Source organism: Ovis canadensis, chromosome 11, assembly GCF_042477335.2.
Source record: "Ovis canadensis isolate MfBH-ARS-UI-01 breed Bighorn chromosome 11, ARS-UI_OviCan_v2, whole genome shotgun sequence".
Taxonomy (NCBI): Eukaryota; Metazoa; Chordata; class Mammalia; order Artiodactyla; family Bovidae; genus Ovis; species Ovis canadensis.
The window spans coordinates 56,562,973-56,579,635 of NC_091255.1; the positions used below are offsets into that span (position 1 = coordinate 56,562,973).

Consider the following 16,663-nt stretch of genomic DNA (forward strand, 5'->3'; position numbering starts at 1 on the left):
AGAAACTGAGGCTTGGAGAGGGCTTTGTGCCACGTTCAAGGTCATACACAAATGTAGAGTTGTGACTGTCTGATTCCTGACCCCTGAATCTGGATCTTGCTACGGGCTTACCTTGATATCCTCAGGCTCGGAGAAGGTGTCAGTTTCCTCCTCTGTGGGCATCTCCAGGTCAGACTCCTCGGAGGCAATGGGCACATGGATGGTCAGGTAGGGGTTGTTGATGAAGTTGAGGTGGTCCAACTCGATGCTGGGGGGAGGGCCGTCAGCCAGGCCCATGTGGTTCAGGATATGGTTGTCCTTCTTGAGGTCCTTGCCATCCTCCTCGGGCGGAGGCTCCTTCTTCTCATCCTCAGGGGCACTTTCCGGAGCCTCGCCGGCCTCCCCAGCCTCACCGATGCTTCCGAGGCTGAGCATGATAACCTTGGGGCTCAGGACCTTGCCATGCAGCAGCCCCACGAGGAAGGCTTTGGCGAACCCGATGCCCCACTTGATGCGAGCGATGGCAATCTGCAGGTTGTTCATCTCGCCATCCTCGTCCGAGGCCGCCAGGCTGTCGGCACTGAAGGAGCTGAGCAGCAGGGCCAAGAACAGGTTCAAGACCTGGAGAGCGGAGGTGAGGGGGAGCCTGAGCTTAGCTGCGGGGCCCCGAGGGTGCCACCTGCAGTCCACATGAGGGTCCTTGGGCCTCCAAGTCAGACCTACCTCTTGGTGGGCATTAAAGAGGGGCATCATCTAAGAGAGGGCTTCCCTGGTAGCTCAGATGGTAAAGAATCTGCCTGCAATGCAGGAGACCTGGGTTCGATCCCTGGGTTGGGAAGATTCCCTGGAGAAGGGAATGGCTACCCACTCCAGTATTCTTGTCTGGAAAATTCCATGGACAGAGGAGCGATGGGCTACAGTCCTGGGGGTTGCAAATGGTTGGACACGGCTGAGTGACTAACCATCAGCAGAAGCACCTAACAGAACCCGCAAAACTGCTCTTGGAGCTGAGAAGTGCTACCGCCACGCCCACTTTACAGATTAGGAAACTGAGGCCTGGGCACAAGAGAGGACTTTGCTGACCAAGGCGGAGGCAGGGTTTGAGGAGGCCCACTGGGTGACAGGGGCTCTGTCCTCCACTTCCACTGCTAGAGGAGGCAGGTCAAAAACTAGGGCTCACGTCTCCAAGCTTCTAGGACTTATAGGGAGCCTGACTATTTTGAGCCTTCTCTTGTCTTGTAAGTGGGACTTTTAATAGTCCACGGGCTCCTGGTATGTGCTCCTGCGTCCTCAGTCGTGTCTGACTCTTTTCAACCCCATGGGCTGAGGCCAGCCCGATTCCTCTGGCCGTGGGATTCTCCAGGCAAGAATGCCGGACTGGACTGGGTTGCCATTTCCTCCTCCAGGAGATCTTCCTGACCCAGGGATCAAACCCACGTCTCCTGTGTCTCCTACATTGGCATGTGGATTCTTTACTACTAGTGGCGCCTGGAGTTCCCAGTACTCAGACCTACGTCCCCGGTTGCTGTGGAAGGACGTCCGATCTGCCTCGGCTCACTCCCTTTCCTTCCCCCGGGGTTCCCTGCTCTACTGGCTCTCGTCTCTTATCCCCACTGAAAGGGACGCTAAGAGGCTACTGGTCTACCTCCCTCGGCTTTATTTATTGGTGGATATTTACTGAGCCTCTCCCACGGTGTGCGGGAATGACTGGCCTCAGTTTGCTCCCAGCCTAGAGACAGACATTTGATCAGACGATTACAACGCAGTGGGTTTGCACAAAGTAGAGACTGGGGTTCACAGGCTTTGAAACCATGCCGCTTGGCTTTGAACCCCAAGTGATTAGCTGTGCGTCCAAGGCAAGTCCTATTGCTGCCCTGTGCCTCAGTTTTCTTATCTGTACAACGGCGATGATTCCAGTACCTACTTCCTCACATTGTTGTTGTGAGGGTTGAAAGGTCAATACAACTAGAGCGCACAGCAGGCACTCAAAACGTGTGGGCTGTTATGTGTGCGGTAATAGAAGGTTTTACACGGTGGTGGGAGGAGTGCGATGAACTCTGAGGCCAGCTCTGCATTTGATGAATGAGGAGCCTGAGTTCTCCCAGAGAGGTGGAGTGACTTGCCTAAGGACACACAGCACATTCAGAACTAGAATCCAGGTTTCCTGTCATTGCACAACTTGGTGTGTGTGTGCTCAGTCATATCCTACTCTTTGCGACCCCATGGACTGTAGCCCACCAGGCTCCTTTATCCATGGGCTTTCCCATGCAAAAATACTGGCGTGGGTTGCCATTTCCTACTCCAGGGGATATTCCTGACCCAGAGATCAAACCCAAGTCTCTTGCATCTCCTGCATTGGCAGGTGGACTCTTTACCACTGAAGCTCCCTGGAAAGCCCTGCACAACTTTAGAGGACATCATTTATTTAGACTACAGTGTGAATGGCCACCCCAGAAGCTGTGCAATGCAGTGGCCCTGTCTTCCACCAACCCACCTCCCAGGACAGTGAGGAGGATGATGCAGCCTGACTAAGGAGGGGGAGGTCCCGGCTCCTGCCAACCAGAGGCAGGGGGGCCTCTTATTCTGGGGGCCTCAGGGTGGGGCTGAGTGTGCGACTGGACATGAAAGAAGTAGGGTCAACTGCCCTATGCCATTTTCTATCCGATTTGAGTATCCCCAGATTTTGGTATCTGCAAGGGGTCTTGGGGGCTTGCCCCCCAAACGAAAAAGAATCTCCTGCATTGCAGGAGATCCAGGTTCGATCCCTGAGTTGGGAAGATCTGCTGGAGAAGGGAATGGCTACCCACCCCAGTATTCTTGCTTGGAGAATTCCATGGACAGAGGAGCCTGGTGGGCTACAGTCCATGGGGTCAACACGACTGAGCAACTAACACACAGGGGGTTTTGGAACCAATTCCCTGAGTGACCAGGGGAGGACCGTACATGTGAATCTGTCTGGCTTTCACCAGTGTCCTCTAAGGTCTTTTTGTCATTGTCTTAACTATCATGTTGACATATCTTTAAAATAATTATAGGGAGGGAGGTTTGAGAGGGAGGGGATATATGTATACTTAAAGCTGATTCACATTGTCATACCGAAGAAACCAACGCAACATTGTAAAGCAATTATCCTCCAATTAAAAATAAATAAATATGAATGGGAGTAGAAAAATTTAAAAATATATATGTATCTATTATGTATTGTTCATCTTCTCTCTCTGGGGCAATGTGCTGGGGGATTCGCTCCATCACCACGCCTTTTGGCTACTGTCCTGCCTTTGCCCCCCACCACAATGTACTGGTCTTTCTTTCCCTCTCTGGGGGGAGGTGTCCAGTTGCCAGAAACACATCTGAGATGGGAATTAGCTGCTCTCTGGGTCACCAGGGTTTGCACACGGCTCCTGCCTGGGACAGAAATAGCTGCCCCAGGCAAGGCATGGGGGGTGGGTTAAATTAGGGAAGGGGGATGGACATTAGGTTCCCCAGGAGTGGGCTCCGACGGGAGGGTTCCATATGACCTGGTCATTTCCTCTTCTTCACCCTCAAGGAAGTACCTGAGTGCCATGGACACTGGGGACCTGGGTCCCCACCCTCCCTGGCAGGGTGCCCCATGCCCTCTGGCAGACACTTGCTTCCATGAGGCCTGGGAGGGTAGTAGGCGGGGCCAGTGCCCAAGGAGCTGGCAGCGCGCCTCCCCGGGCCGCTCAGCTCCCTTTGAGCAAAGTGGGAGAGCTGCAAAGCTGGGCCTGAGAAGGGTATCAGGGTGTGCGTGTGTGTGTGTGCGTGTGTGTGTGTGATGGGAGGCGTGGGGGCACACACTGCTGTGCAGTGGTTCTGGATTCTGGGACCTGACTCCTTGGGTTCACACTGAGCCTCTGCTTTCTTGTCTACAAAATAGAGATAAGACAGCACATCCCTGGGACCTCCCTGGTGGTCTAATGGTTAAGACTCCAAGCTCCCAATTCAAGGGGCCTGGGTTCGATCCCTGGTCAGGGAACTAGGTCCCACATGATGCAACTAAGAATTCACATGCCACAGCTAAAGATCACGCATGCCTCAAAGAAGATGAAAGATCCTGTGTGTCGCAACTGGGGCCCGACACAGACAATTAAAATTAAATATTATTAGATATTTTAATATTAAAAGCAAAACAAAATCCAGCACACACCACATGGAGGCTGGTGAGCATTAAGGGATCAATACCCGGGGCCACCCTGGTGGCTCAGTGGTAAAAAATCCACCTCCCAGTGCAGGAGACACGAGTTCAATCCCTGATCCAGGAAGATCCCATATGCCTCAGAGGGACTAACCCCATGCACCACAGCTATTGAGCCCAGGCTCTAGGGCCCGGGAGCCGCAACTCCTGAGCCTGTGTGCCGCAGCTGTCGAAGCCTGAGTGTCCTACAGTCTGAGCTCTGCAACAAGAGAAGCCTCTGCAATGAGAAGCTCACACGTTGCAACGAAGAGTAGCCCCTGCTCGCCATAACTAGAGAAAAGCCCCCAGGGCAATGAAGACCCAGCAAAGCCACAAATAAATAAATATATACACGTTTTTAAAAAGAGAGAGCTTAACATCAGAAAGTGCTCAGAATGCTGTATGAGCGTGAGCAGAGGTCGGTTGTCACCACTGGTACTCTGATGCTAACTCATCGTTAGTATCACTAATGATGATATTGATGCTATTACTGTTGAAAGTACACGGACTCAGTTTCTAGCCCAGGCTCAGTTTCACACTCGCTGTGTGGTTCTGGGCTGCGCCTCCGGGGAGCACAGAGCCAACATTACCTGCCTCACGGGGTTGTCAGGAGCAGTAGGGATAATACACGTAAAGCCCCTGGCACAGGAACTGGCACGTGGCAGGAGCCCAGTGCCTGGCGTGTGGCGCCGGTTGGTGGCAGGTGTGGAATCTGCCACAGCTCCCTGGATGCCTGTAACTTTTGAACTCCCCTGGCCTGTGGGCCAAGCACTTTGTTGAGCACTTAGGTCGGTGTAATCCTTCTGACCACCAGCAGAGTATTCACTACCCGCCTCATCCCCATTTTCCTGATGAGAAAAACTGAGGCCAGAGAGAGTGTAAATAACTTGCTCAAAGTTTCCCAGTCAGAAAGTGGCACAGTAGGGGGCCTGAAATGTTTTTGAGTTTACATGTACACAGAAACCACTGCGACCCTTAAACTGGCCCGCACAAACATCTATTCAGAGCCTGCAAACCACCCCCCCATCAGGAATCCTGCCCCCAAGTCCTGCTGAGGCATTTCCTTTACTCTCCCCGCTCCCTAAGACCCCCTCCTAGGAGCAGTCGGCCTGGGTTCTGCTGTCTGGCTGTGTCGGACCCCATCCCACCGTCCCCTCCTCAGTTGCGGTAACTCCCCTGGCCACTGGTCTGCCCCTGCCCCAGCAGAGCTCAGCGTTATCTGAGAAGCGCTGACGGAGCAGCTCAAGGATTCCACCGGCCTTTGCGGAACGTGGGGACGTGCGTCTTCCTACCCACTGTTGCCCAGGGTGGCATCGCCCCCACCCGGGGCAGCCGAGCACAGCTCTCCTGGCAGGGGTGACCCCGCCCCGAGGAGCAGGGTTGACAAGGTGAGGAGAACCGCCTCCCTCCGCCTGGCCACAGAAATTCTGGTCAGCTGGACCACGACCTCACATCCCATTTCTCCTGGGCCCCTGCACCCCCTTCCCTCCTCCAGCGCCCCACCCAGAAAGTGGCAGGATAGATGCAGTTCAGGCCATCTCCACATCCTCCCAACACGCGGGGCCTGATTCCCAGGAGCAGAGGGTGAGAGGGGAGGAGAACAAAAGGGCCAGGAGTTCCTGGTACCGACCCACACTGTGCCTTCTTTCATCACGGTCAGTCTCCCCGGCCACCCACTGAGGCAGGTGCCCCCAACCTCTGGGATATAATGCCTGATGATCTGAGGGGGAGCTGATGTAATAATAATAATAGAAAGACGGTGTTAAGTGTTAGTGGCTCAGTCGTATCTGACTCTTTTGTGACCCCATAGACTGTAGCCCGCCAGCCTCCTCTGTCCATGGAATTCTCCAGGCAAGGATACTGGAGTGGGTAGCCATTCCCTTCTCCAGGGGATCTTCTTGACCCAGGGATTGAACCTGTGTCTCCTGCGCTGAAGGTGGATTCGTTACCATCTGAACCACCAGAAATAAAATGCACAATAAATGCAGTGTGCTGGAATCACCCCAAAACCACCCCCCACCCCACGCCAGTCTGTGGAAAAATTGTCTTCCATGAAACCAGTCCCTGGTGCCAAAAAGGTTGGGCACCGTTGCCCTGAGGAGTCTACCACTTTTCTCCCATGTGGAGTTAGAGAACCCAGCCGACCAGAGAGCAGTGATTCGTTCAAGGTCACAGATGGCGAAGGAGCTGGGACTGGAACACGGGCCAGTCTGACTCCGGTTATCATGTTACTTTCCCCAAAACACTAGGTCTCAACTACTTGCACAGGACATCACCCAGAGCTCATTAGAAATGCAGGTCTAGGGGGCCTGGCTCAGAGCTGCCTCATCTGACTCTGGGGGGCTGGGACTGGGAATCTAGGTTTCGAGAAACTCACGAGAGCTTTGAAGCAGGTTAAAATTTGAGAGCCACTGGGTTAAACCATACACAACTGCCATCCAGGGTCAGGGGAGGAATAAAACCATCACGTGTCGGCGATTTTACACAACACGGATTCATAGGAAAAGAACCCTTCAACAGTCCGATTTAAGGGAAACAAAGGCATGGATGGACTTCCCTGGTGGCTCAACGGTAAAAAAATCCCACCCGCCAAGGCGGGATTTGATCCCTGGGTCAGGAAGATCCCGTAGGCAAGGAAATACCCACTTCAGTATTCTTGCCTGGGAAATCCCACAAGCAGAGGAACCTGGTGGGCTACAGCCCATAGGGTCCCGAAAGAGTCAGACACAATTTAGCAACTAAACAACAGCAACAAAGGCACGGACACACCTTGGACACCTGGGCTTTCCGGGTGAAGGTATGGGAGCCGCCCAGGCGGACTCACTCACCACCAGGTTGCCGATGACCATGACCATGAGGAAGACGGTGAGGCACATGGCCTGGCCGGCCACCTCCATGCAGTCCCACATGGTCTCGATCCACTCCCCGCACAGGATGCGGAAGACGATGAGAAAGGAGTGGAAGAAGTCGTGCATGTGCCAGCGGGGCAGGCTGCAGTCCGCGGCGATCTTGCACACACACTCCTTGTAGCTCTTGCCGAACAGCTGCATGCCCACCACGGCGAAGATGAACACGATGATGGCCAGCACCAGCGTCAGGTTGCCCAGCGCCCCCACCGAATTGCCGATGATCTTGATAAGCATGTTCAGCGTCGGCCATGACTTGGCCAGCTTGAAGACCCTCAGCTGCCGGGCAGGGGGGAAGGCAGGGGTTGGTGAGACCCAGGGACCCCCTGGCCCAACCCTGAGGCAGCCACGACCAGGGACTGAACCCAGACTCTCAGCGCAGAGTCCTACCCACTTGACCACCAGGGGTTTCCCAGAAAGAACTCTTATGAATGGCTCCAGCTCCTACCCCCTGAGGGATATGGGGCCTCAGTTTACCTCTCTGTTAAATGGGAATGCTCGCATCCTACCACCTCATCCTCTTCACATGATCAAAAGAAAGAGTCCTCGTCTCTTACATATAAAAGCTAAAACATTTACAAGTGAAATAAAATCTCAGGATTTGCTTTAAGATACTCCCCCATAAAAAGTGGGGGGACAGACAAAGCAAGAACTACAGGGTATTAATGGCCACTGGAGCCAGCTGAAAGGCACACAGAGGGGGATCTTTCTCTATATTTTTGTGGATGCATGAAAGGTCCCTACGAGGTGGTGAAAAGGATGCTAATTCAGAGTCCCAATCCTACTACTGATGAACTTCCTGAGGCTCAGTTTTCAGGTCTGCAATATGGGCTGAAGTCCCCGCCCCACTGCCCCCCAAGTTCACTTAGGAGTCAAGTCCAAATGGCACCTCCTGGGCTGCCATTCTGATCTACCAGCAGCCCTGTGTGATAAGGGGGAGGGCATCTTTCTCCCTTTTGCCAGTAAGAGAAGTTCCGAGAGGCAGAGGGGTGCACACTAGGGCAGAGGGGCCTCCTTTCCAGTCCTCTGGCTTCTTGGGGGCTTCTGCTTGTGTCCTCCAAACATCCACACCCCACCCTCCCTCGCTCAGGCCCCGGGGCCTCACGTACCAGACGGAAGGAGCGGAGTACCGATAGCCCCTGCACGTTGGCCAGGCCCAGCTCCACCAGGCTGAGGGTGACGATGATACTGTCGAAGATGTTCCAGCCCTGCTGGAAGTACTCGTAGGGGTCCATGGCAATGAGCTTCAGCACCATCTCGGCTGTGAAGATGCCTGTGAAGACCTGCGGGGGGTGGGGTGTGCAAAGCCTCAGGGGCACAGGGCCTCCAGAGTCTCCCACCCCACTCTTAAACCTCCGGGCAGAGCCCTCGAGGCCAGGAGAGAGGGTGACAGAGCCCCGAGGGGGCGGGCATGGTACATGTGTACCCATGGCCCACAGCGGTGTGTGAATGAACGAGGAGCTGAACAGCCATGCCACCGGGCAGAGTGGGTACCGCTCAGAGACCGGGGCCCATCTCTTCCTGGCCTTGTGACTCCTGGGGTCTCAACCCACTCATAATGATATTTGATACTCGTAGAGCATTCTGTGTTTCACGCTATGGCCTCATCAGTATCCTGATCTCCATGAAGCTGGGAGGGATGATCACCACGTCCATCCCAGAGAAGAAAGACTGAGGCTCCGAGAAGTCAGTGACAAGCTCTCGACCACGCTGTCCATATGGGGTCAGGTCTCAAACCCAGGTCTTGGGGTGCTTAGCTCAGTTTCCTGTCTCTACACCCTACAGCCTCTCTATCCTAGTTTGTGGGGGTGGGGCAGGGGGTGGTCCCAGGACCCAGAAAATCTGGGTGGATTCTGAAATCTGGGGGGGTCAGACAGGAGGTGAAGTTGAGGATCAGTGAGAACCAGAGCTGGTCCCCCACAATCCTGGACTTGTCTGAGGGCTTCAGAGCCCCCAAAAGCTCCCTGGGCACGGCCCCCGCCCTCCTGCCAGGCACCAGCTGCCCTGGGTCCACAGCCTGCCCGGGCACATGCTGAGCCCCGCCCAGGAGCTGTCCCTAACCATAGCAGGTGCCCAGACAGCAGCAGAGTGTGGGCAGGGGGTGGGCAGGCAGCAGGCCGGGCCCATCACGCACACCCCAGCAGCTGCGCAGCGAGTCCCAAGCCCGCCCTTGCCCCTCCAGCCCAGCCTGGTCATAGCTGCCTGGGGCATCTCCGTGGGGTAGATGTGCCTGCCTCAGGGGCTGGGGAGCCCAGGGTCTGAGTCCCATGCCGCCCACCCCAGCCTCATCTTGCTCCAGGCCTCACATCTTACTTTCCCTGGGCTCCCCTCACCCTCAGGGTGCGGGAAGCATCTAGCCCATTGGCTGCCCTGGACAGATTGAGAAGGGAATTGGGAAGGGTGGGGCCGGGCTGGAGGAGGAGGCGGCGGCTTTTTCCCTTTGTCAGGCTCCACCGGGGCTGGCAACGAGGTGATAATGCTCCTAATGGGCAGGGATAAGCAGGGGGATCAGTGTGTGTCAACAATAGTGGAGCAGAAAGGGCTGAGAGGGGAGCTGGCCTGGTCGTGCTGGAGAAATGGAGTGGGCAGGGGGCCTCAGGGCTAGGGGACGATGCCCTGGGGCCTTCAGGGTGAGCTGGGGCCTCTTGGGCCTGGGTGCCCGTGGCTCTACACTCTATCTTCTGGGTCCCTTGGTCTCGCTTAGGCCCCCGGGCTAAGTCACTTCAGTCATGGCCGACTCTTTGCAACCCTGTGGACCATAACCTGCCAGGCTCCGCTGTCCGTGGGATTCTCCAGGCAAGAACACTGGAGTGGGTTGCCATGCCCTTCTCCAGGGGCCCACAACAACCTCTGAAAGTGGAGAGGCTTGCCATCCAGCACTTCACTCCCCATTCCCAAGCTCCCACTCCCCCATCTCTGCCTCTAGGGCATGACCTGGACTCCAGAGCCCCTGGAGTCCTGATCTTAAGAAGCCAAGTACTTCATCCCCACTCTCTCTGCCCCCAAATACCCCGAAACCCAAATTCCTCAGATCCCCATGTACCCCATGTACCTCCCCTGGTACATCAACTCATGTCCCTGTATTCCCGTATGCTGGGAAAATAACCCCAGCCTGTCTCTTTATGCCCCTAATTGTGCCCCTCATTTCCACACAGCCCATGGGCCCTGTGGCCCCTCTCCTGTCCTGCCCAGTAAGGACCACCTCTCCCTTGTCCCCTCCGTACCAGGTTGCCCACGTTGAGCACACTGTCAAAGTGTTCTGTCATCGGGTAATGCTCCATGGCCATGAAGAGGGTGTTGAGCACGATGCAGATGGTGATGCCCAGGTCCACAAAGGGGTCCATGACGATCAGGTGGACGATCTTCTTGAACTTCACCCACGGGGTGCAGCAGTTCCATATGAGCACTTTATGGGAACATTTGTACCACCATGGTGGGCATTTCTGGTGGGCCTCTTCCAGCTCTGAAAACAGAAGGCAGATGAGGATCCGCTCCTTCACCTGCTCCTTCTTCCACCTCCAACTTTGAGCCCACCTTTCAAGCCCCGCCCTTCAGAGCACCACACCTCAAGCCCCGCCCTCTCAGGGAGGCCAACCCCCAAGCCCCGCCTCTCAGTGGGTCACCCTCAAGACCCACCCCTAGACCCCGCCCACATGGCCCCACCCTCAGTGCTCCGAGCCTCCAATGACCAGTCCCTTGAAACTGAAGGTGTTCAGTTCAGCTCAGTTCAGTTGCTCAGTCGTGTCCGACTCTTTGCGACCCCATGAATCGCAGCACGCCAGGCCTCCCTGTCCATCACCAACTCCCAGAGTTGCTCAGTAGTATCCGACTCTTTGAGAGCCCATGGACTGTAGCCGGCCAGGCTCCTCTGTCCATGGGATTTCCCAGGCAAGAATACTGAAGTGGGTTGCCATTTCCTTCTCCAGGGGATTTTCCCAACCCAGGGATTAAACCCTGCATCGCAGGCAGATTCTTTACTGTGTGAGGCACCAGGGCAGCCCCATGAAGAGCCATGCCCTCAGAAGCCTTAGCCCAGGTCCCTTCTCCCAGTGCTCTACTTCAGCTCCACCTTTTCAGCACAAAATCCCCCTATGCCATAGGGTGACTTCCATCCACTACCTATGGCCCAGGGCTGCCGGCCCAGGATCCCGGCTAGGGAGGGGCCCAAGGGCCTCGGGGAGAGGCAGGAGGCCACTGCAGAAGGTTGGGTCCCAGTTCCAACTGTTGCTGGCCAGAGCCTCTGAGGAGCACAGCGAGTCCTCCCTGGGGGCTCTGCCTCGCGCTGCCGCCGGCTCCTCCACACCGGACCCTGCCAGTCCTTTCCCACCAGGGCAGCTTCCTGGAAACATCCCCTGTCCCTGCTGCTCCAGCTCTAAACCCCTGGGGCTCTGTCAGGCCCACAGATATGCTACATCTCCTCCAGGTCTTCCAGGCCTCTGGTGCCCATGGGAGTTCTCAGCCAGGGCGTGATCTCATTTAATCCACGAAAAATGTATGAGGTAAGAATATTAGTGCCCCCATGTCAGAGATGAGGAAAGGGAACTGGAGTCAGGGGCTGTCCCATAGACATGTGGGTTTGAGGGCCTGAATGGGACACCCCAGGGAGGGGACAGCTGAGCCTCTCCCCCATCCAGCAATTAGTAAACCGGACCTCCCAAAGGCTGCAGGTTCTGACAGTAACACCCCCACTCCCAACCCAGGTGTTACTGCAGGTGCCTCAAATTGTGTCTGAGGTCCCAAACTTCCCACAGTGGTCCCAGAAAGGGCAGTGTTGAGTGATCTCCTTGGCTGGCTCTGCCCAGCATGCCCTGGGGTGTTCTCTGTCAGGGCACAGACACCTGGATGCCCTTCAGGCAAGGTCAACTGGGATAGAGGTTTGCAAAGTCCTTCAAGTTCTTCCTGTCAAAAGGCAAGACACCTGGGGAGGGGACCCAATCCCTTCTGATGTCAGATTTCCCTGAATCTTCCTTTCCTGCATCATTTCCTCCTCCTCCCTCCCGCTCATCCATCCACACACCTGTGTCTCTTCCCATTCATTAATCTTTCAGCCCACCCACCCATCCATCAAACCATCTGTCCATCCATTCACCCATGCATCCATCCATTCACCTACCCATCCACTCACGCATCCATCCACTCACCCATCCATCCCCCCACCTACCCACTCACTATCTGTCCATTCATCCATCCATCCTTCCAACCGTCTATCCATCTGTCCATCCATCCATGCGTATGTCTACCCACCTCTCCTTGTTACCCTAACCTAGTCTCCTGAGGCCTGGGGGGCAGCATGGGTTTTTTTGGGGGGTCTGTGGCTCTATCTGGGCAGAGTTTGACTTTGACCTTTAGCTTTTACCCAGAAGATATTTGTGGAACAGGATCTCCAGTTTCCGGAACATTGGGCTTTCCTGGTTAGTATTCTTATCCTGTCCTTTCCCGTTGCCTTGGCAGCCCACAAGGCCTCCCGGAAGCCCCCAGTTCCCGCCGCAGCCTGGCCTTGTGGCCAGAATCGGGCCAGGTTAAGCCAGGACTATATTTATCACGGCCATTTCTTCGATGCCAATATTAAGTTACTGTCCTGAAGCTGGGCCCAGCCAGGCCCTCCCTGCCCCCACTCCAGGAGCCCGAGTGGCCCGATGGCCAGGGTGGGCAGGATGGGTCTGGGGATGCTGGGCACTCACCTTCCATGGCATCAGAAATACCGCTGTCTGTGCCGCAGCTTGGCCTCGGAGGCCCCTTCTCCCCTGCTGAGGTGTCCAGGCTGCCGTTGCAGTCTTTGCTGTGTGCTGGGTCCCCGTCCACCTCCCCACCTTCCAGAGCCTGGGCAGCCTTGGCCTGTGGACCAGCAACGGTGATGGACATAAAGTCCATCGCCAAGCCATGGGAATGAACTCTCAGAGCTTCTTCCTGAGTCCTTCAGGCTGGGGACCTCTCTTTTTGGCCTGCACCCAGTCTACTGCAATAGGGGTGGTTGGTGGCGGGGGGTGACAGGGTAGGGACCAAAGTGACTGAGGACCCTCATCCCTGAAGACCCTTCCTTCTCTGAAGCCTTGACTGACCCTGCACTTCAGGAGGTGATGGGTGAATGCACAGCTGCTCCCTGGGGGCTCATCAGCACCCACCTTTCCCTCAGCCTGGACCCAGACACTGCCCATAAAAAAATCATAAAACCATAGGCATTTGAGCTGGAAGGCTACTTCAGGTTTAACTACTCCAGATTCCTGGTTATGTATGGGGAAACTGAGGCACTGAGCTACGAAATACTCTTTCTACTGCCTGGGAGCCTCCCACCCCACCAAACCTCCACCTGAGCCTTCTGCTCCCCGTCCCCTGTCTCGCAGCCCCCACCCCACACCTCCCCGTGCCCCTCAGCCTGCCCAGGGTACCCGGGCTGAGGGGCAGGGAGACCCCCGGATCTTCCCCTCCCCCCACCTCCCCAAGTCCAGACCTTCTCCAGCTCCTCCTGCTGTTTTTTGAATTTCTCCAGCATCTGCTGAAACTCCTCTTCTTTCTCCTGATCCTCGGCCAGGGTGGCCTCGTTCTGCTCAGCGTAGGCCATGGCTACCACAGCCAGGATCAGGTTGATGAGGTAGAAGGAGCCCAGGAAAATGATGACCACGAAAAAGATCATGTAGGTCTTGCCGGCTGCTCGAAGGGTCTGGAGTGAGGGAAGGGGAGGAAGTGTCACGTGGTACCCTGCCTGCTTTCACCCAGGGCCCCCCTCCATACAACCATTGCCCAGAGAGGCAGACAGGAAGGATCCCTCACGGAGCCTGGAAGTTTGAGGGCTTTTGAGGCGAGGTATGGCTTCCCAGGTGGCACCAGTGGTAAAGAACCTGCCTGCCAGTGCAGGAGACATAAGAGATGTGGGTTCTTCCTGAGTCAGGAAGACCCCCTGGAGGAGGAAATGGCAATTCACTCCAGTATTCTTGCCTGGAGAATCCCATGGACAGAGGATCCTGGAGGGCTACAGCCCATGGGGTGGCAAAAAGTCAGACACGACGGAAGTGACTTAGCACGCACGCACATAGATAATTATGTCATCTGCAAATAGAGACAGCTTTCTATCTTCTTCTACAGCCACCCTTGATGGGTTAAACCACATTCTGGGGCATTTCAATATATGAACTTGGGACCCAGACCTTCCTGGGCTCCTGACTCAGAGACCCCTGAGGACCCTGGCCAGACATCTTGAGATCAGAGATCCAGGATAAAAAATTGGTGAATGTGGGCTTTGGGATCAGCTTGAATCCTAGTTTCCCCATGATGCCTGGCATCTAGTAAGAGCTCAGCAAATAGACGCTATTGTTGTTACTATTAGTACAGTTATTTATTTATTTTTGGCTGTGCTGGGTCTTTGTTGCTGCACACTGGCTTTCTCTAGTTGTGAAGAGCTGGGGTTACTCTAGCTGTGGGGCACGGGCTTCTCGCCGTGGTGGCTTCTCTTGTCTCAGAGTGTGGCTCCAGAGCATGGGGTCAGTAGTCACGGCGCATGGGTTTGGTTGCCTCCCATGGCTTGTGGGATCTTCCTGGACCAGGGATCAAATCCATGTCCCCTGCATGGCCAGGCAGACTCACTTTCTTCTCTTTTTTTGAATATTTATTTATTTGGCTGTGCCAGGTCTTAGTTGTGGCCTTTTTCTTTTACTTTAAAATTTTTATTTATTTTTCATTGAAGGATAATTGCTTTACAATATTATGTTGATTTCCGCCATACATCAACATGAATCAGCCACAGGTGTACGTAGCAGGCAGATTCTTAATCACTGGACCACCAGGGAAGTCCTATTACTCTTAGTATTAACATTGTCGATGTTAGAAACATCACCAGGCACTGCAAGGCATTGTTCTCCAGACTCAACCTGCCCACCTGCAAACTGTGGAAGGTAAATCATTATGGGCAGGACTGGTGTCTAAGCAGCTCTACTGGTTACTGTGAGGAGGCCTGGGAGTCTGTGCTAAGCTTAGATCTCAGCTCCTAAGCAAATGAGGAAAAGGAAGAAAAGGCTGGGGCTCAGATCTGGGCAGGAACCAAATGCCAGAGGTGCCAAGAACCCATATATAGGGCCACTGACGGGGGGGTGGGTCCCATGGAAGGGATGGCTTTGGTAAGGGTCCTACCAAGCCCCGAGGAGGCCATGGAGATGGAGGGAGGTAGGGCTGTGGGGCTGAGGGGCAGGGCAGGGCAGGGGGCCGCTGTACCAGCTGGAAGAGGTTCTCCCAATAGTCCTGGGTCATGAGGCGGAAGAGAGCCAGGAAGGCCCAGCTGAAGGTGTCATAGCTGGTGTAGCCGTAGTTGGGGTTCCGCCCGGCCTTGATGCACTCATAACCCTCAGGGCAATGCCTGTGGACAGGATGGGGACTGGTGTTAGGGAGAAAGGAGAGCTCCAACTAGGGGCCACATGGGGGGCACTCCGAGAAAAAAAAAAAAACCATCCTTTAGTCTTGTCTGCATCCTGAAAACACGTGCATGCTCATGAGTTCTCTTTACACCTCCATCCACCCCAGGTTCTCATCCCCAATCATCCCCCATCTTCTGGCAACCCTGGGGCCACTGTTTCCATTCACCCCCCACCCTCCTGGGTGTCACTCACCCAGCATCGCTGCTGTTCCCACAGAGCAGGGCGTCGTTGGAGCCCTCCAGGAAATAGAAGTTCCCTGTGGGAGTCAGAGGTCACAAAGGAAGCATGTCAGCGTGTGGACACTGTGGGCAGAGTGCCCTTTGCACACCCGTGGACACATCTGTGTGGACCATGGGCACCGCCACGTGGATGCTCTCAGGGCGCCCCTTCCCGCTCCTTTTTTTTTTTAAAATAATTTGTATTGGAGTATAGTTGCTTTGGTTGTGTTAGCTTCCACTGCATAGCAAAATGATTCAGCCACACACACATGCACACACATCCATTGCCACATACATTCGCCATATATGCGTGGAGTCCCTTTTGGACTTCTTTCCCACTCAGGCCACCACAGTGCATTAAGTAGCATTCCTGTGCCACACGGGCTTCCCTTGTGGCTCGGCTGGTAAAAAACCTGCCTGCAATTCGGGAGACCTGGGTTCGATCCTTGGGTTGGGAAGATCCCCTGGAGAAGGGAAAGGCTACCCACTCCAGTATTCTGGCCTGGGGAATGCCATGGACTGTATAGCCCACGGGGTCGCAAAGAGTCAGACACGACTGAGCGACTTCCACTTTCGCCTGAGTGATACAGCATGGTCTCATTAGCTATCTGTTCTTTTCCTTCTCCTTTAAGGGCAGCTCCAAGTCCTAAGCTCTCTGGGTAGACATTTCACTGTCAGCGCAGTGCCTTGTATGGGGTATAGTGGGGGTACAGAGGGAGATGGGGGGACATGTATGTGTGTGCCTGGGGCTACCACGTACCTGAGCAGGACCCCCAGTGGAGGGGTGAGTGGGGAGCTAGAATCCAGGATGCCAGGTTGAAGAAGGTGGCATTTCTAAGCTGGCGATTCCATGTCCATTTTCTAAGCTGCCAGGAGGCACCGTGTGGACTAGGAGTGGCTCCATGAAACGCTGTCTTGTGTGTGTGCACCTGTGAAGTCTGGGTATGTGAACGGGATGTGGGT

At 55.1% G+C, this 16,663-nt stretch overlaps 1 protein-coding gene across 1 annotated transcript in view; it reads right to left on the reverse strand.

Moving 5' to 3' along the window:
- SCN4A (sodium voltage-gated channel alpha subunit 4) overlaps window positions 1–16,663 on the reverse strand; it is a 52,534-nt gene that overhangs the window by 11,543 nt on the left and 24,328 nt on the right. Inside the window, exons 8-15 of the mRNA XM_069543715.1 lie at window positions 15,675–15,738; window positions 15,283–15,424; window positions 13,529–13,738; window positions 12,762–12,915; window positions 10,305–10,543; window positions 8,190–8,363; window positions 7,003–7,359; window positions 112–600 (exon numbers count right to left, since the gene is read on the reverse strand). Coding sequence (XP_069399816.1) covers window positions 112–600; window positions 7,003–7,359; window positions 8,190–8,363; window positions 10,305–10,543; window positions 12,762–12,915; window positions 13,529–13,738; window positions 15,283–15,424; window positions 15,675–15,738 — 1,829 coding nt within the window. The remainder of the gene's footprint in view (window positions 1–111; window positions 601–7,002; window positions 7,360–8,189; window positions 8,364–10,304; window positions 10,544–12,761; window positions 12,916–13,528; window positions 13,739–15,282; window positions 15,425–15,674; window positions 15,739–16,663) is intronic.